Source organism: Pteropus medius, unplaced genomic scaffold (assembly GCF_902729225.1).
Source record: "Pteropus medius unplaced genomic scaffold, Ma_sr-lr_union100, whole genome shotgun sequence".
Classification (NCBI taxonomy): domain Eukaryota; kingdom Metazoa; phylum Chordata; class Mammalia; order Chiroptera; family Pteropodidae; genus Pteropus; species Pteropus medius.
In genome coordinates, this window is record NW_024354502.1 from 11,927,258 (window position 1) to 11,954,041 (window position 26,784).

Below are 26,784 nucleotides of genomic sequence, written 5' to 3' on the forward strand. Positions count from 1 at the left end.
TGAAATTTGTGTGCAGTTACAATTATGTGTCAAAGATTATATATATATCTATATCTATCTATCATCTATCTATCTATATCTATCTATCATCTATCTATCATCTATCTATATCTATCTATCATCTATCTATCATCTATATCTATCTATCTGTCTATAGATAGATATAGATAGATCTATAGATATATCTATCTATCTGTCTATCTATAGACAGATAGATAGATATAGATATAGATATAGATATAGATATAGATATAGATATCTTCATGTTACAGTGGGGCGTTCTAAAATTCGTCAGTGCCCCAGTGGCACTGAGGAGTCCTGGTTCTTTCTGCCCATGCAGTTAAGAATTACAGATCAGCGAGATTTAGAAAAAGTAAGGTTTATTAAAAATATATTTCAAGAAAGATGGGCTATGCCAAAGAAGCCTGTACCCTTGTGGATGTGGGGTGGTCTGTAATACATTAGGGCTGTGATGGGAGGTTACAAAGGTGGTGCTAGATGATTGGCATATGAGGCCTTTTTGATTGACATTTGGCTATTATATAATCCTTTGCCTCCTGTATATGGTATAATGAGGCTAAGGTTACGGAAGGGTTAGGGTAGTACAAACTGGCAGATTCTTGTGGCTGGACCAAACCAGAGGCTATTTCATGGCTTTTCACTCCTTTGTGACTCAAAATGGAGGTGTAATTTATAACCATAGAATAGGTGTTTTAGGGAGGTCCTAAGGCTTTTGTGTGAGGCTTTTATTCCCCAGTTCCTCATGTCTACCTAACTACCTAATATATACATATATACATATATATGTGTATATATTACATATACATACATATCTGTGTATATATATTAAGATACATATATATATATATATATATATATGTGTATGTGTGTGTGTGTGTGTGTGTGTGTGTGTGTGTGTAGATATATGCACCTATTTGGCAGCTCTTATAGATTGTTTTTTAAGGGCCACATTTATGACATATACCCTTTCGTGGTCATACACAGTTCTTGGTACACAGTGGATCCTTAGGAAATAGTGAACTGAAATGAATTAATTATATGTACTTTTAAGTTGGTAAAAATAGCCTTTACATTCCCTGAAGTACAGTACTTTATCATCACCAGGAAGCATTTTTGTTTTTGTTTTTGTTTTTGTTTTTGTTTTTGTTTTTTAACTGATTCCTGCCTGGTCTCATTAAATTATTTTGAACAATGGAATAAATTTTATATACTAGGAAATTATTGGGTTAGCATTAGTTCTTAATTTTGGAATGGTTACATTGTGGTGTATTTTGAATAGTGAAATTTCAAGAAATATGTTATTAATAATAATTGAAATACCTAATTTTGTACATTATTTATTTTTTTAAATTAAATTAGAGGATACTTATTTCCCTTAAAATAACCTTAATCTTACTCTCTTGTATTCCAAGATGTTCTCTTGAGAGAGAAAGAGGGTGAGGTGATAATTGTTGAGTAGAGTCTTGCATAAAACTTCAGGAAATCTATAGCCAGAAGTCTCATAATTACTGGGTTGGAGGAAATTGCTACATAATACAAATTAATAGGTTCCATACCTACTATCTTAGTCCATTTGGGCTGCTCTAACAAAATACCGCAGACTGGGTAATTAATAAACAGCAGAAATTTATTTCTCACTGTTCTGGAGCCTAGATGTCCAAGATCAAGGTACTGGCATGGTGACCTTCTCGAGGGAGTTATCTTTCTGGTTCATAGCTGTCACCTTCTTGTGTCCTCACATGGTAGAAGTGGGCAGTGGATCTCTCTGGAGTCTCAATAATAAAAGAGCATTAATCCCATTTTTGAGGGCTCTGCCTAATGATCTCCTAAAGTCTCCAGCTCCTAATATTATCATCTTTGAATTTTGAGGGAACACACTGAGACCACAGCATCTATGAAGGATAGGAAACTCCTTGTTTGTGCATACAGACATTAACGCAGGTCCCTCAGTTGTCCTCTAAACTTGAGACCTGGGCACTGAAATGGCAGAATATAAATGGTTTGCCATAAATACATAAATTCCACTGTAAAAAACAACTTCAAATTGATGACATGTCAAATAACATTATATTTAGAACCAAAGAAAAGTACATTGTTTTTATCACAAATAGATAGTTCCTAATTCTGTTAAACATATTAAGATGTTTGATAATTTTTTAAGGTGAAATATGATTAAGAATCGAAGGCTTTGTTGGTGGTGGGGGTGTTTTTGTTTTGTTTTGTTTTTTGAGTGCCTCTATTTGCCACCTCTCAAAGGAGTGTGTAATTTAAGTACTGGCTACAGACACTCTTCTACACCAGTTCTGTGTGATATAGTCCGCTTTGGGAGTCTTGTCTTAGGATTTAACAGCATCCTAAATTTTGCATATTTTTTTAATTAAATGATTGTACCTAACCTGAAACTTTTTAAATGTCAGTGTTTTCATCATGATTGTAAAACACTTTACACATTTATTACAACGCATACATCCTTCATTACTTTGCCTGGGAAGTTATAGATTTTCCTTTTCAAAATATCTTTAAAGGTTGACTATAGTCTCATTTGTCTGAGATGGCTGAAGGTGAGGTGAAGTTTAACTCACAGGGTCTCTTCTAACTGCATCATTCTATATTTCACAAGCTTTGTAAGCCCCTTGCTAAGGTAATGAGATTCCCAAGAGCCTTCTTAACATTAAGAATCAGCAAAACTGTAAGTGTTATAGATCACTTTCTTTTAACCTACACAGGTTCTCTGTGAAGTATTTGAATTACAGTGTCAACTGTTGTCAAGTCAAAGATTGATCAGTGAGAATTTCTATGTCACTTTAAGGCCAGCATTAGTCTTTGGTGAAAATTCTGATTGAATTTAAAATTAGAGTTTATTACTTTGGGCATCAAGGATCAAAGTTACCTGTTCAATAAAAAAAAGAAAAGGTGTTGGAAGAATCCTATTGTACAAATTTCAGCCACTGCCGTTTAAACCTATATTTCCAATTTTGTTCTCAACTCACTGCAGGAGTTTTCTGGAGTGCTCTGTTTATATTTTCTCTAACCTCCCATCCTCACTTATTTTAGCACATCTTTCTCAGCTTCTGATTTCTTTGCCTCCACAGCAAGGAAGAAAAAGAGCAGAACCAGGTGTTGCTCCATGGGTGCCAACCTCTGATTCTGGGAATGGATACTCACTTGGTTCCTTCCAAATTTAGTCGTGAATGATGTATAGTATGTAGCCGATACCCAGTGGAAGCAACGCTTGTTAAAGAAACCCCAACTCCAGTTTTTATTCTAAGAGACAATGTTATATGATAATAAAATCAAGTATCAGTAGGACGCTGAATAAATTATTTTTGGATAGTATTGAAATTTCAATGGTAAATTTTATTGTACCAATCAGGGATAATGCAGGTAACAAATAACTGAGGATGTGTGGGCAGAGCTTAAGGAAATTGACAAGGGGTTATATAGTATTCTTGACTAGTGATAATGAGGAGCCATTATCACCTTCAGGAATGATAACCACAGCTCTCAGAGGACAGCTGTGTGGAGAGGGCAGCCTAACATAATTTTGCCTTTCAGTGAGGAGACATACTCATCCCATGGTTATCAAGCAGAGAAAATATTAGAGAAAAATACCCCTATTTCCCTTTCCTCCTGACCTCTTCATTCCATCTCCTGCCAGTGCCACCCATTTCCTGATTATTTGCTGCACACACAGGCAGTTGGGTAGCAAAGGAGCCTGTTATGGGTTCATTTGGGTCAACCTTTACTTCCACTCTTGGAGGGAAGGAGCAAAAAGCACTGCAGAAAAGGATGGAGAATGGTTCTTGAGGGGTAAATAGAAAATATCCATCATTCAAATCCTACAAAGATAATACTATAAAATTTAAGTTATTCAAAAGACGTAACTGAAATGTGTAATTAATAATTATAGTAAAATATATGAACCAATGTAAGTATGCCCTACAGTATATAGAAGCCCACAGAAAGGAGCAAGTAACTGTGCTTGCAAGCTCAAGGTAATTTTTATGGAAGAAGTCTAGTTTAATCTTGAGAGATGCATAGGAATTTTTCCAGCTTTATGAACTGGAAGAATGCCTTCTTTCCAGGCAGAGAAGGTGTCATGTGGTCACACCTAAAGGCATGCAGATGTAGAAGGGAACAGCAAGTGTCTCAACATGCCTTACACTTAAGTAGCTTGTAGGAAAATGGTGAGAGACAGGACTGCAGAGACAGGAAAGGTTTATATCTTAAAGACCTTCCAAAGAAAGGAATTTGAAGAGATCTGGATAGGTTTAAAGTTGCCCTGGTACCATACAGAGGTGGAATTAGTGTGTTGAAGCATTCGAGACAAAAGACTCTCTTAAAATTAATGTCACCATCTTTTCTCTTCCAATACTGGAATCAAGTTTATTCATCTCTTTTCTTAATTATTCCGATACCTGGATCATAGATTCTCTCTATCCTTTCTATAAAGCAGCAAGAAACAGTGGAACAAAGTATGGTTATATGATAGATGTTGAGTAGACTCTCATTTGAGCTATTTCTGTATATATGACCTTGGTCAGCCTCTCCCAACCTCATTTTTTCATCTACTAAGCTAGAATAACAGTGCCTTGCTCTCAGTGTTCCACTAAGAAATGCATGAGTTAAAATAGTTATAGTATTTAACAAAACTTCTATCAAATAATAGTCATTCAATAATTATAGCTAATATTCCACTTAGTGTTCCACTAAGAAATGCATGAGTTAAAATAGTTATAGTATTTAACAAAACTTCTATCAAATAATAGTCATTCAATAATTATAGCTAATATTCCACTTAGTGTTCCACTAAGAAATGCATGAGTTAAAATAGTTATAGTATTTAACAAAACTTCTATCAAATAATAGTCATTCAATAATTATAGCTAATATTCTTATCTTCCTGGAAATCACATATGTTTACAGTCTTAAACTAGATGCTTACCTTGTGTACTAATTTTTTTTTTTTTTTTTTTGCCAGTGATGAGTTATTTGTCTTCACTTTGATTTCCTAGAAAACAGAGGCTGAGGCAAAGCTTATAGACTAATATTTTATGGAGAAAAGGGGAAAATGCAATTTCAAGACAGCAAAGTAAAGAAAAAAAAAGAGATGTTACTAAGTGTTACTGAGTGGCCGCAGCCTCACAGGAAAAGCAGCTGTATGTTTGGTCAAATGGGCATGTGGACCAGCTGTGCTTTATAACCATATGTTTTGGGGGAGGGGGATGAGCAGTTTATCTACTGGTCTCCTTCTCTTCTCCTGCTTCTTGGTTGTCAAAGTTCATCCCTCAGGCATTAAATTCTCAATTCCAGGTAGCATCGAAGCCCCTTAGCAAAACAGTGAAGAAGGTCAGCCTTCTGATAGTCCTGCATGGTAACATCTGGCTACTGGGCTGCTATAGGCTTTTCTGCAGTGGGCAAGATAAAGGTGCCTGTACCAGTGGTTGCTGTATGCCCCAAACCTACAGGGGTTTGAGACAACTGGGGGTATTAGGAGAGAAGCCAAAAGAAGTGGTCACGAGTGTCACTTCTACCACATTCCATTTATTAGAAGCTAGCCATTAATGCTGAGCAGTAACCAAAGAGAATTTAACTCCATCTTCAGATAGGAGCATTAAAGAATTTTCATACACCTTTAAAACCACCACAGAAACATTTTAGAACAAGATGCAAACATGATGCTTCATCATTCCCAAATACTGTTCAAATGTCACTGAAATAAAGAATCTCTCTCACATAACTACAAAACAACCATCCAATTTAGAAAATCAGCGTTAATACAACACTACCAAGTAATTCACGGATCTCATTCAGATTTCTCTAACTATCCAAAATGTCTTTTTTCCTTCCTTCTCAGGATTCAACCCACATAATTTCATTGCATTTACTTGTCATGTCTCTTTCATTTCCTTCAATTTAGATGAGTTTCTCAGTGTTTCCCTGACTGTTCTGACCATGCCAGCTTTAAAAGGACCTTTCATGCTATAACATGCCCCTCAATCAGGATCCGTCCAGCCTTTCCTCATATCCAGATTTAGGCTATTCATTCTTGACAGAAAAGATGCTCATCATCATAGTGCATCACATAAGGAGACAAAATATGTCAGTATATTCTACACTCGTTTTGTGATCCTTGATCACCTAGTAAAACTAGTGTCTCCTGGGTTTTTCCATGGTGACATCCCCATTTTCACCTTTGTGATTGATAAGTGTTTTATAGAGAAGCAATCCAAAACTGTGCCAGTATCTTGTTTATTATCAAACACTCACCCAAAATCCAAAATCACTGTGATGGCTACCAAACATGGATTTTCTGTTTTCATTAATTCTACATTGTGTTTTAACTGTCATTCTACATGGAGGCAGAATTTTCTCTCACATTTGTTTATATTAGTATGAATGTATTCATTTAAATTGTATTCAGTTCATTGTAATCTGTCATTATTATTGTTTTTTAAACTGCCCGAGCATGGCAGTAGAGTCCCTTTGAGCTAGTCTTTCTGTCTTTTGACATGTTCCATTATTCTTTAGGCACTTCTTGTTGTTCTTTGACACAAGGTATACCAGACTCAGCTTGCACTTTTCTTTGTTCAACTCTTGAAGCAGCCTTCCTGCTTTCTTTTAATCAGGATACTCAGTGTACTTGTTAGTATAGAAATTTATTGCTTTTAAGGTTCTTAATGGATGGAACTAGAGAATATACTGCATACCTATATGTACATATTTTTGACATATGAGATATATATATACACACACACACACACACACACACACACAATCTATACCATTGATCTCTACTTATATTTTAAACATGAGTTCACATCAGTTCTTCCAGTTTTAGTTTAATCTCTCAGGATTCTTCGTAGCTTTCCCTTTTTTCATATTCCTTTAATGTATCCTCAATATATTTATAATTCACACAATTCCCTCATATATAATTAATCTCCCAACCTTAATGACTGCCTCCTTGGTCTGGTCCCCAATCACACCATCACCTACTTGACCTCACTACCTCTTCAACCTCTGGTGTCACCATCACCGCCTCTACTATAAGCTGAATATTTGTGTCCCCCCGAAAATTGTATCTTGAAACCTGCTCCCAATAAGATAGTATTTAAAGTGGGGTATTTGTGAGGTGATTAAGGTCATGAGACTGGAGCCCTGACGAATGAAATTAGTGCCCCAGAGAGCTCTCTTTCCCTTTATACCACATGAAGACACAGCAAGTTGACAGCTGTCTGTGAACCAAGAAATGCACCCTCTTTAGACACTGGGTTTGCTGGCATCTTGATTTTGGATTTCCCAGCCTCCAGAACTGTGAGAAACAAATTTCCATTGTTTATAAATAACCCAGTCTATGGCATTCTAATAAAGCATCCCCAACAGGCTCAGGCAGCCTTCTAACTAACACCAACAAGTCACTGCCCAAGGAAGGAAAGCGAAGGGAAAAAGACTATATTTTTTCTCATACTGCTCTTCTCTTTCTCACCTAGGGTATTTTTTCTTCTTTACTCTTCCTCCCTTCACTCAGTAAGATAACTCCAAGATTGTTCAAGGGTCATGAATTCTGTGAAACCTTTATCTGTTTGCCAACCTCCAACTCTAAGAGGACTTTGCTGTGCCTTCTTTGTGTCCTTGTTTAAGGATGGGGGCTACATCTTATTTGTCTTTGTGTCCCTAGTTCCTAGTATTACTTTTGATACATATTAGAAACTAAATAAATGTTTCATAAAATGGTAATTCATAAATGAAAATTCCTCCATAATAGCTTGGTGATAAAAACTTTGGAGTCATACAGATCTAAACTCTGTTATTTGCAAGTTTTAGGAAATTGGACAAGGTAGCATTTTAGTCTGTTTGGGCTATTATAACAAAAATACCATAGACTACATGGCTTATAAACCACAACCATCACAGTCTGGAGACTGGAAAGTCCAAGATTAAGGAGCCAGCAGATTCAGTGTCTGGTGAGCACCCATTTTCTGGTTCATAAATTGCTGTCTTTTCTTTGTGTCCTCGCATGGCAGAAGAGACAGGAGGACTTTTTAAATCCTCTTTTACAAGGGCACTAATCCCATTCATGACCTATCACCTCCCAAAGATTCCACCTCCAAATACCTTCACATTGGGGATTAGGTTTCACCATATAAATTTGGGGGGAGGACACAAATATTCAGTCTGTAACATTACTTAAATTCTCTGGTCTTAAATTTTCTTATCCGTAAATGTAGATGACAATAGTTTCCTCATAGGGTTGTTATGATGATTACATTATATAATGAATGTTTTTAAATGTTTTCACAGTGCCAATACAGTTTCAGTGCTGAATAAGTGATAGTCAATATTATTAATAGTTCTTTGTGCATATCTCTCATGTAGCACTCATTTGTTGCATATTAATTGTTCTGATATTAGTCTTGCTTCCTAGGTAAAAAAAAAAATCAAAGGCAGTAATATGTAATAAATATATGTTTATTTTACTTCCTGCTTATTGTTTTTCAGTCTAAGAGAGTACTATAGTTTCAAAGTTATACCTTTGTTCGATAATATATCTTTGATTTTTAAAATTGTTGTATTAAAGGAACAAAGAAAGAAATATGGTTTCAAAATAGTAAACACTCTCAATTCTAACACAAAGATGATAGAAAACTTATTAAAATAGATATACTAATCCTTAAGAATTGGAAGAGAAAAATCTCAGTTTTTATGAGGTACCATGGAATCCCTAAGATAAATACAATAAATAAACATATGAAGATATATATGGGGTATAGAGGTCAGCTGAAAATTTTATAAACCAATGCTTCCATAGGCAGCCGTTGCTACAGCTTTTGCATAGGAAGCCATTGTGCATCGGAGCCAGAGGTTTCCAGGGAGAAGGCCACTGGCAGTCTTAGGAAACTGCAGTAACTGCTGTGGAGGAAAATATTTTGGCTACAGAGCCGACTGTCCAGACATGGAATGGGACTCCAATGCAGTTATCAAGCAGGAGGCTTCCCCAACTGAGGATGAATGCCATAAAAGTGGACTGCAACACAAAGCAACGGAGGGAAGAGTTTACATGCAGAATTACAACATGATTCTGATAGTAGAAGAAATAAGCCTGAAGGCAGAGATTGAAGGTGGAAACAGAAAGTCTAGGTCCTGCATTATTATAGAGAAGTAAACAAATTTGACGGCTTGTTTAAAATCAGGATTTTTGTTCTCCCCTAAACTGCTTCCTCCTGTACCTTTCTTCGTAAGTTTAACCATCATCATGATTCACTGAATATATTTTAAAATATGCGCTTTAGAAGAAACTATTTTGCTACTCTCTTAAGTACACTTCTGCCTCTATTCAAGGAAGCAGAGTTAAAAGAGCAATCAAAAAATAATTTAAAATAATTTTACTAGATATCTGCACAAAAATAAAGGGGGAATTGTATCTATGAAAAAATAATAGGAAGTTATAAAACAACAAAAATTAATAACAATTACTAAATATTAAAAAAATGACAACAGTTTTTCAGTATATAGACTGAATTGAGATTAGATGAAAGTACACAGGAAATTAGTAAAGTAGAATTTATAATAAACATCCACATATATATTTACATGTATATAATTCTAGAATGCAAATAGATAATTTTAAAAGTAAAAATTCAAAAGATTGACCACATGGAGACTAAATATCAAAGTTACAACATTCAATGTAAAGGAGTTTCAGAGAGATGAGCGCATGTAAGAAACAATATTTTAAAAGAAATAATGGTAACAATTTACTAGAACTGAAAAAAAAGTTACAAGTTATTTGACAGAAGAAATCCACCAAGCACTGAGTTAAAAAAAAGTTTTTAAAACCAATACTTAGTAGATTATAGTTACATTTTAAAACAGCAAGTGTAAAAAGGGATCCAAACACCTGTGGAAAGAGAGGAGAGGAAGCAGGAAACAGATTACTTATAGGAAAATTAAAATCTGTTTGACATTATATTTCTCAACAGGAATAATAGATGAATAAAAGACCAGGGAAAACATCTTAAAAATGCTGAGGGAAAATCATTTTGAGTTAAATTTCCATACCTTACTATCATTCAATAGTGAGGGCAAAATAAAGACATTTTCAGGTGAAGAAGAACCTATGCTTTCATTCTTTCAATAACAGAAACAATTACAAAAAAGGTATAAGAGTAATGAAATGTTTTAGCCTAGCAACAATGTGATCCCACCATCACCTACCACATTAGGCCCACTATTCCCTGTTCAACACCCCATAGCATGTATCACCTTCTATAATATACTGATTGATTGATTGATCGATTGATTATTTGTAAACTTACAATGGAATTCACCCTACCAGAGAACAGGAATCATCTGTTTATTCACTGATCTATCCCACATACCTAGAGCATAATCTGGCACATCTTAGGTGCTCAAATAAATATTTTCTGAATAAAATGAGAAGACAAAATGATGGTATAAACTATGTGAAGTTAACTTGATTCAACTATGAGGAAATGTAAAATTCATACTTTGTTTGGAACTTATAGCACAGTTCCTTTAGAAATTGTTAGGGTAGACAAAAAAAGAACTAAGGGCATAAATCATTTCTATTTGACAAATATAACAAATTGAATTGAATATATTTTGCTGATTTATCTACTGTGAGACCTGGATATATTTATGCTGAATGCTAAAGCAATAACATTAGAAATCAACAATAAAATGATAGCCCCAACCCATAAATTTAAAAACACTTTGAAATTATTTATGAGTTAAAGAGGAAATCAAAGTGGAAATTACAGACTATTTAGAAGTGAACAAAAAAAGCTTTATGTATAAAAAGAGTACTCTGAAGAAAATTTATAGATGCGAATTTTTTTTTTAAGAAAACAAGGCTGAAAATAAACTAACAACAAAAAAATAAACAAACCCTAAGATTTCAGCTCCAGAAGGGAGAAAAAGAACAGTTAATTAATGCAAAAGAAAGTTGAAGATAGTCTCCAAAAAGATTTAAAAAAAAAAAGTTTAAATAAAATCAAAGCAATAGAAGTGATTGACCAAAGTTGGTTCTTTGAGTAGACCAATAAATTTGACTAATAAGTATGAGCAAAGAAAACTGGAAGACTAATTACAAATAAACAGGAGTGAGAAAGATTTATGATATATTTATAAAGAGATATTTTAAAATCCTGTCACACAAATCTATTACTACTCCTCTACTAACCTTGCAAGCCTTGGACAATGTCACTTTGCTAAAGTGTATAAGTTGCCAATGTTGCCCCCCTCCAACAATAAAACAAAACAAATCAAAACAAAAAACCTTCAATAAGAAAATAACTTTAGAGGAGATTGAAGTGGTAGTAAGATATCTACCTCGAAATTATGAGATTCAGCCAGCTGTTTTTGAGAAGTTCTAATCTTAAGAATCCAATTTTTCCTGTTTTAAAAACTTGCCTAAAGTCTAGTGAATGTTGGAAAATTACTAACCTCTCCCCTTTATATTAAACCTCAATAAGAACAGCACACAGACAGTATATGTGTGTGTTTGTATATGTGTGTATATATGTATATGTGATATATATATATAGACCAGTGTCACTATGTCATAGATAAGAACACAATATCAATCAAACCCAGTGAATTAAAGGGGCAACCATCTATGGTTTCTGCTAAGGATACAAGGGTATTGAAATATAGCTCTGAAATTTTTGTTTGAAAAAGAGCAACTTACAAAATAATAGTGACAATATAATACAGTATAAAGTATAATATATATGAAACAATGCTACATAACTTCTCTGGAGGATTTTTATATTTACATAAATACAGATGTTTATAATATCATATATTGTGTATGTCTGTGTGTAATTATAAAAGCATGGGAAAAGAACTGGAAAGATACACACCAAATTGTGGTAGATTACAGAAGAACCAGGAATGTGTGATTGTTGGAGTGTTGTAAGAGGCCATAACTTTATCTCACTTTTATTTTTTTATTTTAATTTTTATGTTTTTGCTGTTGTTGTTTGAAGACACCTGCATTAATGTGATTTCATGTGACTTCAAAACCAAATCACCACAATAATTTACTACTGACATTCATAGCTTCACAATGAAGATCCTAGATATTTTGAGTTTTTTTGAATATCTGTAAAAGAGTATTTTAATGTGTTCTTAAGAGAATTTTTTTTTCAATCTTTTCAACGTAATTCATCCAAAGAACATTTATTGAGGAATGCATCTGGGTAATTTGAAATACAAAATTGATTCCTGCCCTAAGGAGTTTTTTGGGAGTTCTAGCTGGGGAAGTAATTCAGCCAGCTGATATCAGGAAGAGGGGCAGATCATGTGTGAAAGGTATTTACGTATTGCTGTAGGAGCTCAGAGGCAGAGGCTGTTACTTCACATCTTGGTTGCAGTCTAAAGACTTACTGTATCATATAGAAAAATTAGAAAAGTCTTTAGGATTTGAGGAGAACACATATGTAAGTATATGTCTGTGTAAGTGTACAGTACAGACAAAATCTGAATCTCGTCATAATTGTCTTGTTAAGAATAATCACAATAGTCTGTGACCTCAGTTTCCCCCAAATGAGAGAAATGCACTAATTATTCTCTACAGCGCAGTTCATCAAATCAGGTCCAAGAGTAACAGAAGAAAAAGAATAAGATTGGAGAACATTTTCATCTTTTTCTCTGAAATAACTATAGTGAGTGTACATCTACTAAACAGATGTGTAGATATCATATGCCTAAAACCCTTGGAAAGTGACTTTATTTTTCTCTTTTTACAGAAATTGAAAAAGAAAGTTGTGGTGATCCTGGTACACCTTTATACGGAATTAGAGAAGGAGATGGATTTTCTAATCGTGATGTTTTAAGATTTGAATGCCAGTTTGGGTTTGAATTAATTGGAGAGAAATCCATTGTTTGTCAAGAGAATAACCAATGGTCTGCAAACATACCTATCTGTATCTGTGAGTACCAAATGCTTTGCTTCTAGATAGCATATGTTACCCTGTCCTTGCATATAATTGCTTTTGTAATTAATTGCAAAGAGCTAGAACCGTGTAATTATTTTTGAACAAGTTGCACTTTGTGATACTATCTTTAACAAGTATGCTATGCCAAATTCTAAATTTCATTACAGATTTAAATAAAGTTAACATAGTTCACTTGGTAATTGCAAAGTATATATTACATGTGTTCTCCTAACACTTTATTGGTGCCATTTTATACTTTATAGATAGCATACTTCTTAAAGAAATTATACATCTGAGCTAATTCTAATAGACTCATTTATTCAAACAAGATCGTATATACTTATTTGCAATCAAAAAACACTTAAAATATTTAAAGCTTAGATTCTATGTATAATGCATTAACTTATTTTTGCTTGTAGATGCTCACACTAATGCGTACTTAAATGCCATTTATTTATATTGCACAGACTACAATTCATTAATGTTTATGATATACAGTATGCTTGGATTTAAATAACGTATTTCATCAAATACATTAAAACATTCCAATTTAATTGCAACAAAAATATAATTTGTATTATATATTGATGCACTTTCAGGTTCAATTAAATACTATCTTCATTACCAACAAATAGGACTTACTAGGTATGAGTAAAGTATTGAAAATTTTGAATTTTAGCTTTGAATATTCACAAATTATAACATATAAACCAATAATCATGAAAGTAAAAATAATTTTCTGGCTTTCAAGTATAAGACTTTTCATCCATATCTTATTTATAATGGTAATGATTTTTTTTTATTTTGTGAAATACTTTATTTCCTGCAAAAATTCATTAGCATAAATCTTCAATATATTACTGGTTTAAAAAAATGTAACATTTTTCAAGGCCTACATTTTATCTGAATTACTATATATGTTGCAAAATACACATTTTCCATTATTGAAAATATTGATTAACATTTTAAAATTATTTAACATTTTTGAAGATGAAACTGAGAACTTTTAAAATGAATAGAAGCCAAACATTTTCTAATATATATATATATATACATATATATATATATTTCATAGTTAAAAAAATACAGAAAATAGCAAGTGAACAGTACTGTTTCTCATTATAATGTTCTAGATACATATCGCCATGTGAACTTATCTTACATTTCAGCAAAGTGAATATTTTTAGGATCAGAAAAAAAATTTTCCTAGTTAAAGTATATTTTGTTTGTTCTTCAGAAAACCTAAGAAAGGAAGAGTGCACAAACCACCTTAATAGAACTCTTTCAGTTTAGGGCCAGTGTTCACTCCTAACTAAGATCACCTTGTGAAGTTCCTGTTGTGAGAGAAGAAAATACATTAGAAGAGTCTGATTCGATTATGTCAGTGTCATCTAAAGCTTAGTAATACTTCAAAAGACTTCACTTCAAGATCTTTAGTTCTACGTGGTCTTCCAAGGAGACATGTTGCTGTAATAGTGGAGAATCTATTAATGTAATATATCACATCAAAAATGAAAATATTTTTAAATAATTTCAATAGATGCTAAAATATGTGTAATAAAATATCTAAAATAATGATGACTAAAACCAAATTTAAAACTTTTGAAAATCTTTATGACTTTACTGTTTTAAAGAGAATTAAGTCCTTCATCCTCATTTATAAATATATGGCAATTAATAGTTTCCTTATATACTGACATTAGGTAATTTGAAAATGTAATTGACAGAAAATTTTTTCAGAAAAATAAAGTTAGAAAAAACATAGAAATCATCCTTACATTAATTCACATAATTCATAGGAAAAAAAAATTATCAACTGGTTGAGAAAAGGAAATTTTATGAGAAAAAAATGAAATAGCTGCCATGTTCCTGAATGAGAAAACATTATATTAAAGGTGTGAATTACATAGAAATTGCTTTGAAATTTTAATAAAAATTCTAACACGATTTCTTTGGGAACTTGACTTAATGCATTGACACATAGGTTTAAAAAAGCAAGAATAAATGCTATGTGAATACTAAAGCAAAATATGAAGTTATTACCATAAAATTAGCTTGGTACTCACAAAACTATAACACTAAGTTAGGAACATATAACACTATTAAAGCAAGTTATGTAAAATGTATATGTAACACTATTAAAAGAAGTTACATAAAAACTACATCTACTGTAATTTAAAGGTTTAGAGTACAGTAGCCCCCTTATCTTAGGGGCATACGTTCCAAGACCCTTAGTGGATGCCTGAAACCATGGACAGGATTAAACCCTGTCTATACTGTTTTTCCTATACATACATAATTATGATAAAATTTAATCAATAAATTAGTCACAGTAAGAGATTAACAATAACCAATAATACAATAATTTAATATGTATAATTATATGTAATGAAAGATATGTGAATGTGATCTCTCGCTTTCTCAAAATATCATATTGTATTGTGCTCACTTTTTTACTTAAAGGAAGCATTTAATGGCTTCTCTTTGCCATATCTGAATATTCAGCATCACTACTCTTGTACTTTAAGGCCATTGTTAAGTAAAATTAGGGTTATTTGAAGACCAGCACTGTGATACTAATACCTAAATAGTGTATCTGATAACTGAGAAGCTACTAAGTGACCAGATGGATGGGTAGCATGTAACAGTGCGGGTATGTTGGACAAAGGGATGATTCACATATCTAGATGGATGGAACAGTACAGTATGAGATTTCATCATGCTTCTCATAACACCTTACAATTTAAAACATGGATTATTTATTTTTGGATGTTTTTCATTTAATATTTTTAGACCAAGGTTGGCTATGGATAATTGAATCCCAGAAAGCAAAACAGGATATGGGGGTACTACAGTATTAGATAGACATCCACCTATCGCTCTGATAAGGGAGATTAGCATGGTAGATTTAGACCAGTCCTTGCCCCAGGTGGGGATCATTTAGATCACAGTTTGGCAAAGTAAGTAAGGACTGTGGACCAAATCTAGCCTGAAGCCCAGTTTTGTTAAAAAATTTATGAAAACATTACCACTTACTTTCACTTGCCTGTTATTTCTTGCTACAGTGGCAGAGACCATGTGGCTTGTAAAGCCAAAGCATTTACTCTCTGTCCCTTTATAGAAAAAGTTTGCTGAACCTTAATTTAGATCAAGGGTTATAGAATCAATGATTCCAGGATATAGGCAGGTAAAAGTGTGTCAAGGGAACAGGACCAAGTATGTGTGTCTCCATTAAGGAAGTGATAGAAATTGTAGTGCATTAATTTTTCAAAAGAAGCTACAACTCTAGATTTTTTTCTCCTCATGTATGATGATTTTCAAAGGTAATTTCGTATATTTATTGGGGCATAAGAAAAGATTAAACCAAAAACATTTGCAGTCTGGATTCACCCCAATGGCAGTCAAGTTTCCAGGCCCTGGTTTTAACATCATTTCATACAGAAAAAGCAAATTTAAGTTAGAAATTATATAACAAAAAAGAATTATAAGAGTGATAATTAATATATACATATAATTTTATCATTTTTACATATTTTATATATTCTGCATATATATAAGCATATCATAATCTTTGTCTTTATATTTCTGTAGATATAAAGATATTGGTCTAATTTATGACTGTTAAAAAATCTAAACTTAAAATCAAGGAAAAATGCAGAGATTATTATTTGTAATACTTGTAAAAACAAATTATTCTAAAATATTAACAAAATAATAAAATGTATGGATTGTAATATTGTGTGAATATTGTAAACTAAGACTTCATAATCTTAAAAGATCAGAGTTTGTGAGTAGTTATTCCCAAAAGAGAGAAAATATAAATGGCTAACAAACATGAGAAATCTTCAACTTCACTAGTAGGCAAAGAAGTGCAAATTTGTGCAATGAGATGTCATTTTTCTTATCAAATAAGAAAGATAAAATAGTCACGCTATTTTATGCTGGTAGGGGTGTTGTCCTAACACATTTCTGTTATATTTCAGTATAAATTAATAACTTTTCCGGGCAGAAATTTAGGAAAATATTCCAAGGCTCATAGTTCCTAATTCTTTGTAAATAAAATTTAGTGCAAAATTGTATGACTTCAATGTTGTTAAACCATGTAATAAAAACTACTGGAATACATCATTATTTTAACTATGATTTCCTCTGTGTGATCATTTACTTTTCTGTTTCTTTCTATTCCTCTTTCTGCTTTCTAAATGTTCTTCTATGTGAACCTTTAAGTCAGATGTTTTAAAAGTTTAAAACAGAAAATGGGATGGTGGGAGGACTTCATCTTAGCATGGTATGAGCGTTCAGTTGTTTTTCTAGTGTTAGCCCCCCAGTGGTGGCTATTAGAAAAGTTAATTCATCTCCTTACCTGTGTTATAAACTAGCAGAGCATCCCATGACCATAGTAGGGTGAAACTCACTGAGTCACCACTCACATTTCAAGTTTTCCCTGGGCTTTGTCATCCCATTTCTGTTAATAGTCACATATATTTTTTGTCTTCAATCATTTCATGAGTATTATTGCTTTCTATGAAATCTTTGTTCTCCAATATTATTTTTTAAGCATATAAACAAAAATTTTTCACAACACTCTGACATGAACTTGATAAATGTCAAAATAAACTGCTGTTATTGCTCCAATTATATTTTGTGCATATTTAAGCATGCAGTCATAGTTGTACTTTCTAATATGTAAAAATGATAACTTTTCTGTCTTATAAGATAATTTACATTGTTTAATATTATTTTTTCAAACTGATTATCAAAATTGTAGGATACGATAAAATATTACTTTTGAACATTTATTATATTTTATAATCTTATTTTAACAGTTCCTTGCCTTTCCAACTTTACTGCACCAATGGGAACGGTCCTTTCTCCTGATTACCCGGACGGGTATGGAAATAATTTAAACTGCATCTGGACAATAATCTCTGATCCAGGCAGTCGGATACACCTTTCTTTCAATGACTTTGATTTGGAATCCCAGTTTGACTTCCTTGCTGTTAAAGATGGTGACTCTCCAGACTCCCCAATTCTTGGAACCTTTACTGGCGCCGAAGTGCCTTCCCATCTTACTAGTAATAGTCATATCCTACGATTGGAGTTTCAAGCCGACCACTCGATGTCAGGACGTGGTTTTAACATCACTTATAACAGTAAGTTTATTTTTTCCATATACCATATTTTTACAAAGTAGAGCTAGAAAGGATCATGCATATCAGCTCTGTTGTTACATAGATAAGGAAACCTGAATAAGCAATATACATAATTATGCCATGGATGGTCATTTGGTTCTGAACTTCCAACCATGTTTTACTCCCTATTGTGTCATTTCTCTTTGTGAGAGGCCTGATATTAAGGAAGTGTGTATTTCAAATACCATTTTTGTATCAGCCAATTTATTAGCTTATTTTTTTAAATCTTATATGCATAACCTCAGAAGTATATGTCACATACTTTGCTCAGTTATTGCTATGAAGAAATAAAAGGGAGATAGATCCTTTCATCAAGATATTCATAATCCAATAGGAGACTTTAATGCATCATTATAGCACAGAGTCATAATTCCAAAAACGAAATCACAGGCTAAAGAAGCATCGCAAATAAGGAATTCATTAACATAGGGCAGTAGACCACTGAGAGGATTTAGTAAAACCACCATGGGAGAAAAGAATACCTTAGTGATTAAGGATATAGGCTCTAAAGTGAAACAACACAACTTCAAATTTTGGCTTTGCTACATTTTTAGGTTTAGTAACTGAGCTTCAGTGCCCTCATCAGGAAAACCATATTGAGTTTCCGTAAGAAGTAAATTAGGAGATGCATGTAGATAATTTAGCATAGGTATATGGTTCCTAATAAATGCTCAATAAACATTAGGTATTATTGTTTAGTTGGTTTTTGAATTATTACCTTCACATTTGATATTATATTATTGTGTTTAATATATTGCTCCAGATTTAAGATGTTTTCAAGTTATTTAGCTATTGTCTATCCCTCATATTCAGTTCAAAGAATGAATATTATTTTTCTGAAAAAAATGGCATAAATATAGCCAAAAGATAAGTCACATAAAGGAAAAACTATCTTAGTAGGCTATTATACTTACATATTAATGCTTCTGTTTGCAAATGTTTTACCTGAGGCCATAGAATACTAGTGATTTTTATTGTTTTTCCAATGTCAGATATTGACCAATTTGACATGTTAATATTTAAGCATCATATAACAATAGCATTTAGATTCCTGCCTTTGAAAAAAGAATTGCATCCTTCACCCCCATCCCTGTTCATTCAGTACTGAACTTTGGCAGTTAGTAACAAAGCACAGTTAATTGTCTTTTCAAAGTTAACTAGTGGTGAATACTGTCACTGATAAGTGTCAACATGCAATTACACATCATTAACATTAAATTGGCTGTGACGTGTCATAGAGACGCTGTGTAAAATGAATGCTTTAATTGAAAGTCCTTTTTAAAATACTTCATATATATAAGGAAAGATATGTACTTATCTATTTTTATTTCATCTTTAAATGCATATTTTTAACTTCAGTATTTTGGTATTTTCTGGGTATTTTGAAAATATATCTCCTTGTTCCTTTTTTTTTCTCTAGTAAATAATTTAATCTATTATATGTAAATTCTTTTACTTAATGTTTACTACTGGAATTTTTTTCCTGAAAAAATATCTATGAAGCATTTTGTATAGGAGCAACTAAGAGTAATCGAAATTGTCTTTAAAAGCATAGAGAAAACAATGATTAGATATGTGTACCTAAGAAATATATTTTATCTCTTTCAGAATTTATCTTAATATTATTTTGTATTATTTCACTTAAAAATGAGAATGGATAATAAAATTATATAATTTATGAGCAATATCAAAGTCATGGTTAGTAAGAAAATTTAAAATAACTGCATGTACTTAAGCAGTATGAATATAATATTAAATTGTAAAGACCTCAAAATATGTTTTTACACATTTAGATTTTGCTACTTTAAATATTTTTTTAATTTATATTATACTAATTTAAACATAGTACATATTGGGTCTTGAATAAGGAGAAAATTTGTATATCTGTATTTGTGTACATTTTTGTATATCTATAATCTCTGAGAAGTTCAAAAAAGCACATTGTCGCTACACTTCTGCTACTTGCTGGCACTGGGCTAAGTACACACCATGGGAGATTCACAGTAAAATATAATAGTGGCCTGGAACTTAAGAAGTCATATTCTCTTGAGAGACATGAGACAAATAACCCAAAATGCAATATATTATTGAGAGAAGATTAAAAGCCAGACCAGGAGATACATTTTAATCCTATCTCTATGCTGCTAGGCAAGCTACTTAACTTTTTTCTGACTCTCACAAAGTAAATGTCTCATCAGGTTGGTCTAAATGTTAAATGAGATAGTAGCATTTCTAAAGTCCCTATCACGGTATCTAAAACATGGTAATTCCAAAAAAGTTATTTCTCTTCCCTTTTTATAGATGGTAGAAAATAGATGACACATGGAAAATTATAAAGAAATTGTTAGACTTTCATACCAGAATGAAACATTTCTCCTTAATTCCCACAATTAGACTGTTTCTCCATTCCAAACAGTGAATCATGAGAAAAGTTTGCTATGGGATATAGTCAGCCTGCTCTATATTCACATTAATTGGAATTTTGATTAGGTTTTCCTGGAAATCTTTGCATAGACTAAGCTTAATAATTTCCAGAAATAAGCAGAAACAGTTCTATTTTGAAATTTTATAATCACAGAATAAAATTCATATTTTAAAACAATCACACCTATTACACATCAGAGGCAAATAGATATAGTCAGGAGAGACTCCAATTATTTTTTTAATAGATAAAGGTTTTTCTATAAATATACCCTTTTTAAAAATTACTTTTTCTCACCTCAAATGCTTAAGTGTTTCTCTCATACTGTTTGTGTGTTTTGTTTATTTGCTATTCTCAAGCGTTTGGACATAATGAGTGTCCTGATCCTGGAATACCGATCAATGCACGGCGATTTGGGGACAACTTTCAATTAGGAAGTTCTATTTCAGTTATTTGTGAAGAAGGATTTATTAAAACCCAAGGAACAGAAACAATTACATGTATTCTAATGGATGGAAAAGTGATGTGGAGTGGACCAATCCCAAAATGTGGAGGTAAGCATGAGAGCCAGTGAAAAACACAACTCTATCATCATTATGCAGTGGAAACCATTATAGGAAATGCATCATTCCACCAGAATGGTTGTGATCTTTCTCTCTCTTATTTTGTAAAAATATATGTGTATATATATATATATTTTTTTTTTAATTACAATTGGCATACAAAACTCTATTAGTTTTAGATGTACAACATAGAGATTAGACATTTAATGTAACTTATGAGGTGATCACTGGATAAATAGAGTACCCATCTGACACCACTTATAGTTATTATAATATTGTTGACTATATTCCTGATGCTATACTTTACTTCTGTGTGACTATTTTGTAACTACCTATTTGTACTTCTTAATCCCGTCACCTTTTTCACTCATCCCCCAAACCCCCTTGGCATCTAGCAACTATCAAAATGTTCTCTGTATCTATGAGTTTGTTTCTGTTTTGTTTGTTTATATTGTTCTTTAGATTTTGCATGTAAGTGAAATCATATGGCATTTGTCTTTCTCTGTCTGACTTACTCCACTCAGCACAGTACCTTCTAGGTTAGTCCATGTCGATGGAAATGGCAAGATTTTATTCTTTTTTCTTTTATGGCTGAGTAATATTCCATTATATATGTATATATGGCCCACCTCTTCTTTATCCATTTATCCATTGATGGACACCCAGGTTACCTCCATATCTTAACTATTGTAATTAATGCTTCAATGAGCATATGGATTTACTTTTCCCTTCAAAGTAGTGTTTTGGGTTTCTTCAGATAAATACCCAGAAGTAGGACTACTTGGTACTTTTTTGTCTCATTATAGCCTTTATTTTAAAGTCTATTTTGTCTGGTTTAAGTATTGCTAGCCCAGCTTTTGTTTGTTTTCATTTTCATGAAATATCTTTTCTATCCCTTTACTTTCAGTCTATGTGTGTCTTTTGATCCGAAGTGGGTTTCTTGTAGGCAGCATATGTAAGGGTCTTGTTCTCTTATTTATTCAGCCACCCTATCTTTTGATTGGAGCATTTAATGCATTTATATTTAGAGTAATTGTTGATGGAGACGTAGTTATTACTATTTTATTATTCATATTTTTTTATCTTTTGTTTTTCTTCTTAAAGATTTTCCTTTAACATTTTTTGTAATATTGGTTTGGCAGTGATGAGCTCCTTAACTTTTCTTGTCTGTTGAGGAATCAGCTGACAGTCTTCTGGGGGTTTTCTTGTAGGTAACTAGATGCTTTTCTCTTGCTGCTTTTAGGATTCTCTCTTTGTCTTTAACTTTTGGCATTTTAATAATGTTGTGTCTTGGTGTGGGCCTCTTTGGGTTCATCTTGTTTGGGACTCTCTGTGCTCCTGGGGCTTGTATATCCATTTCCTTCACCATGTTAGAGAAGTTTTCAGTCATTATTTCTTGAAATAGGTTTCCAATTCCTTGCTTTCTCTCTCTGCTCCTTGTGGTACCCCTATGGTGTGAATATTAGTATGCTTGATGTTGTCCCAGAGGCTCCTTAAACTATCCTCATTTTTTTTGGATTCTTTTTTCTTGTTGCTGTTCTGATTGGGTGTTTTTTGCTACCTTATCATCTAAATCACTGATTTGATCCTCTGCTTCATGTAATCTACTGTTGATTCCCTCCAAGATATTCATTTCAGTTATTGTATTTTTCATTTCAGACTGATTCTTTTTTATGTTTTCCAGCTCTTTGTTTAAGTTTCCACTGAGTTCATTTACTCTGCCCCTAAGGTCATTGAACATCCTTATAATAAGTGTTTTGAACTCTGCATCTGGTTGACTGCTTGTCTCCATTTTGTTTAGTTCTTTTTCTAGAGCTTTCTTCTGTTCTTTCATGTGCGTCCTGTTTCTTTGTCTCCCCATTTTGGCTGCCTCCCTGTGATTGTTTTTATGTATCAGGTAGAGCTGCTATGCCTCCCAGGCTTAGTAGAGTGGCCTTATGTAGTTGATGTCCTTTGAGACCAAGTGGCACAGTCTCACTGCTCACCTGAGCTGGGTGCTCCAGATGTGTCCCTTGTGTGGTGTTTTGTATGCCCTCCTATTGTAGGTAAGACTTGGTTGCTGTGTGCACATCAGTGGTAAAGACTGACCCTTAGGCTGGTTGTTTGTGTGGACTTGCTCATGACTACAGTAGAGGAGCTGTTGTGCAGGGATTGAACCTACAGAGCAGGATGCACTTTTAAAGGGCTCCGGTGCCTGCCCAGTCTGCGCTTTGGGTATGCCTTCCTAGGATGTGGCCCTGGGTGGTATTCCAGCTGGGTCTGAAGCCGACCACTGGGCATGCCTTCCATGGGGCCTCCTGGGAGGAGCCCCACCACAGGCCAAGTTTAGCTGCAGCCTGTACCCTGCCCAGGGCCAGTTGGCATGAGCCACTAAGCATTCCACAAATGGCCACCACCCATGCTGGGCTTGGAGGTGCCTTGAGAGGCCAAGCCACAAACCAACGCCAGTTGCCGCTGGTGTCAGGCTTGGGACTGCTCAGCAAATAGTACAGGACATGCCAAGGCCAGATGCTGCTTGCTTGGTTTTGTGAACCTTTCAAAGATTTTAGAAAAGTCTGCAGCAGGAGCCAAAACAGGCCGTTTTTATGGAAAAGCCACTGGAAGTGGCTTGGGTGGGCCCATAAGTTAGGGGGGGCAGAGTCCTAGGGAATCGCCAGGGCGGGGGAAACCAGTTATAGCCAGGTTGATGGAGACTCAGATATGGCTGCCACCTGTGTCTCACACTGAGATCGGGGAGAGCTCAACAAAGGAAATAGAATCTGCTAGCTCTTCTATCTGGGATAAAGCTGCCCCTCCAGCCCTCGCCCTAAAGCCAGACATTTGGTTTCTCCCTGTATGTCCCTGGTGCCTTTTAAGCTACTATCCCAGTGTGGGAGCTCAGCGAGTAATTCAGTCCACAGGTTCCTTTAAGAGGAGCACCTGAGAATCCAGCAGCTTCCCATCTCACTCAACTGCAGTCTTTGCTGATTTTCATAGCCAGAAGCTGTGGAGACTTCTCTTCTCAGTATTGGATCCCTGGGATAGGGAGCCTGGTGTAGGGTTAGGACTTCTTACTCTTCTGGGGGAGGGAGGACCTCCTCAACTGAGATATCCCTCCCAATTTTTAACTGCCACATGTGGGTACGGCACCAGCCCATTCCGCATCTCTGCCTCTCCTCCTAGTCTCGAGGCGGATTCTTACATATATCCTTAGTTATAATATTTCTGTTCATCTAGACTTCAGGCAGTTCTCATTGCTGGTTGTTCTGCAGTTTAGTTGTAATTTTGATGTGGTCTTGGGAGGAGACAAGCACAATGTTTACCTACCCCCCATCATTACCAAAAATTCTGTTATGTGTCTCTTAAAATATTAATATTGTACATTAGACATATATAGTTAAACAAATCACAGTTTTAATTGTCCATGTTAAAATAATTTTTAGAAACCATTTAGAAGTTTCCTTTAAAAAGTTCTTATTATATGATATACATTAATAAATGGTATATATGAGTTACATGTACGAATTCTCTTTAATATAACTGTTATGGTTTAGTACACTTTATAATTTCCATTTATATTTTTCTTGGTATTTTATTATTCATAGTATAAACTTATTTAATTTAAACAATATGTTAACTATTATTAATTATAATAAATTTATGTTAATGAAACCATTATTTAAAATTTATAATTTTTATAGGCACAGTATTCTGAACATTTTTTGTTTTCAATTTTGGTTCACTCAATAAAATATAATAAAGATAGTTCAGGACGGTATATATGTGTTATATATATCCTGTGTTTGAAAGCACTTATCTTTGGATATGTACATTTACATAAAGTCATAAATTATACTGGTAAGAAGGAAGGATAATTATATTTAAAAAGAAAATGTATCAAGTATATAGTGTATCAATTTAGGACCTATAGTAATATTTTAGGGAGATTTATTTAGAATTATCACATTGGGAATTAACATTCTGAATTCTACTATTTTCTTTCCACTCTAGTACTCAAGATTATATATCTATTTTATCAAAAATGATATAGAACATTTACTAAGAACTCAATGAACTGGAACCATGAAACACCCTTTAACAAATCACCACGTAATAATACTTTTTAAATGATTTCTTTTTAAATGTTTTCTTTTCTTGCTTTCCCAATTTTTCTTCTTACCTGTGCCCAAAATGACAATGAAAGTTTTTTTTCTCAATTTCTAACTGATAAGTTGAGACTATTTAATATCTACTATTCAGGATTATAACAGTTCAATTGAATAATATAGCTACCTGTAAATAATGTTTCATGAATGAACATTTACATACTTACTGTCTCATGATGAAGTAATCCAGACCATGTAATTATGTTTTCCTATTAGCCTTTTTCCTTAGCACCTACCTCCTTTTCTAATGCCTTTCTCACTTGGAATATCAGAGGTACAAACTTGGCTTCACTGTTCTTTTCCAAATCTTAAATGTTTTAGGGTTAGTTGGGGCTATCCTGAAAATGGTTATGGCTATGCTATTATATTTTAAAAATAAAATGGAGTTGCACAATAAAAGACTGAAATAGAGAAAAATGGAAAGTAGCATTTAATTTTTTTCGTCATACCTTGTCCCTGGGCTCATTCATTCTTTTAACCATAGTTTCGTACCTAGTCTTGGGGAATCAGTCAGGAAAGCCTACATTAGTATTTGAAGGAAAAGTAGGAGATGGGAGAAAAGTTCTTTTCAGGCAGAAGGATAGTTCTGGTTCAATGTGACTGAAGTGGAGGATAGAGGGACAGGGGTTTGATGAATAACCAGAGGAGTCCAGAGAACAACGTGCTTTGTAAACAATACTGAGCAGATCCAAAATTATCCTGAGGCCAACGGAAAGCCATTTCAGCTCAAAAGGGACATGATCCGAGCCCCTTCCTCCTCTGCAGTGGACAGACACAGAGACCTCACCTGCCCCCAAGTAATTGTTGAGCCTTGATGCCTCCTCACTTGCCTAACTTGAGTGTTTAGGAGCTGCTTGGTGCCTAGCTGCATGGGGAAGTAAAAAAAAATTAGGTCGACATCAACAAATCATTTTATGAATTGCTGCTTCATATGAGAGAGCAATTGCAGTGATTTTTTCACTGTGAAAAATTAATATTATTTAACTTTTCAAAATAAGTACAACAGAATATTCAAAGCTCTCCTTCGGCACAAGACAGTAGGCCCTCCAGACATCCTAAAAAGAAACTTCATGAAGTTTCTAAAGGAAAAGAATATTTTTTCCTGCATATGTGAGCAAAGTTACATGTAGTTGTAACTTCAAGTTGTAACTTGGCTCACCTATCAAGTTCTGGATCCAACACTAAGGTGGAAACATCACTAAGGATAAAGTTGGAGCCAGAAAAGCGGTGTCATAGTGGGCTGGAAGTAATCTTACCATGGCACTCGCCAGCCTACCTGCCATATCCCAGGCCACGTTTTGAGCCAGTCTGTTCCCAATAAAGCTAAGGTGAGTTTCATTTCTTAGATTCTAAGTAAGGTTTGTAAAAATGTCCTTTAGTTTTGTCTCAATTCTATTTAGGTGCTAACAACAAAATCCTGAGACTAGCTGAGAGAAACTGTTTTTCTCTTTTCCTAAAAGATTTTTTTTTCTTTTT

The 26,784-nt window shown here is 33.7% G+C and overlaps 1 protein-coding gene across 1 annotated transcript in view; it reads left to right on the forward strand.

Moving 5' to 3' along the window:
* CSMD3 (CUB and Sushi multiple domains 3) overlaps nucleotides 1-26,784 on the forward strand; it is a 1,005,898-nt gene that overhangs the window by 590,590 nt on the left and 388,524 nt on the right. The window contains exons 14-16 of the mRNA XM_039853604.1: nucleotides 12,798-12,980; nucleotides 17,813-18,139; nucleotides 20,960-21,154. Coding sequence (XP_039709538.1) covers nucleotides 12,798-12,980; nucleotides 17,813-18,139; nucleotides 20,960-21,154 — 705 coding nt within the window. The remainder of the gene's footprint in view (nucleotides 1-12,797; nucleotides 12,981-17,812; nucleotides 18,140-20,959; nucleotides 21,155-26,784) is intronic.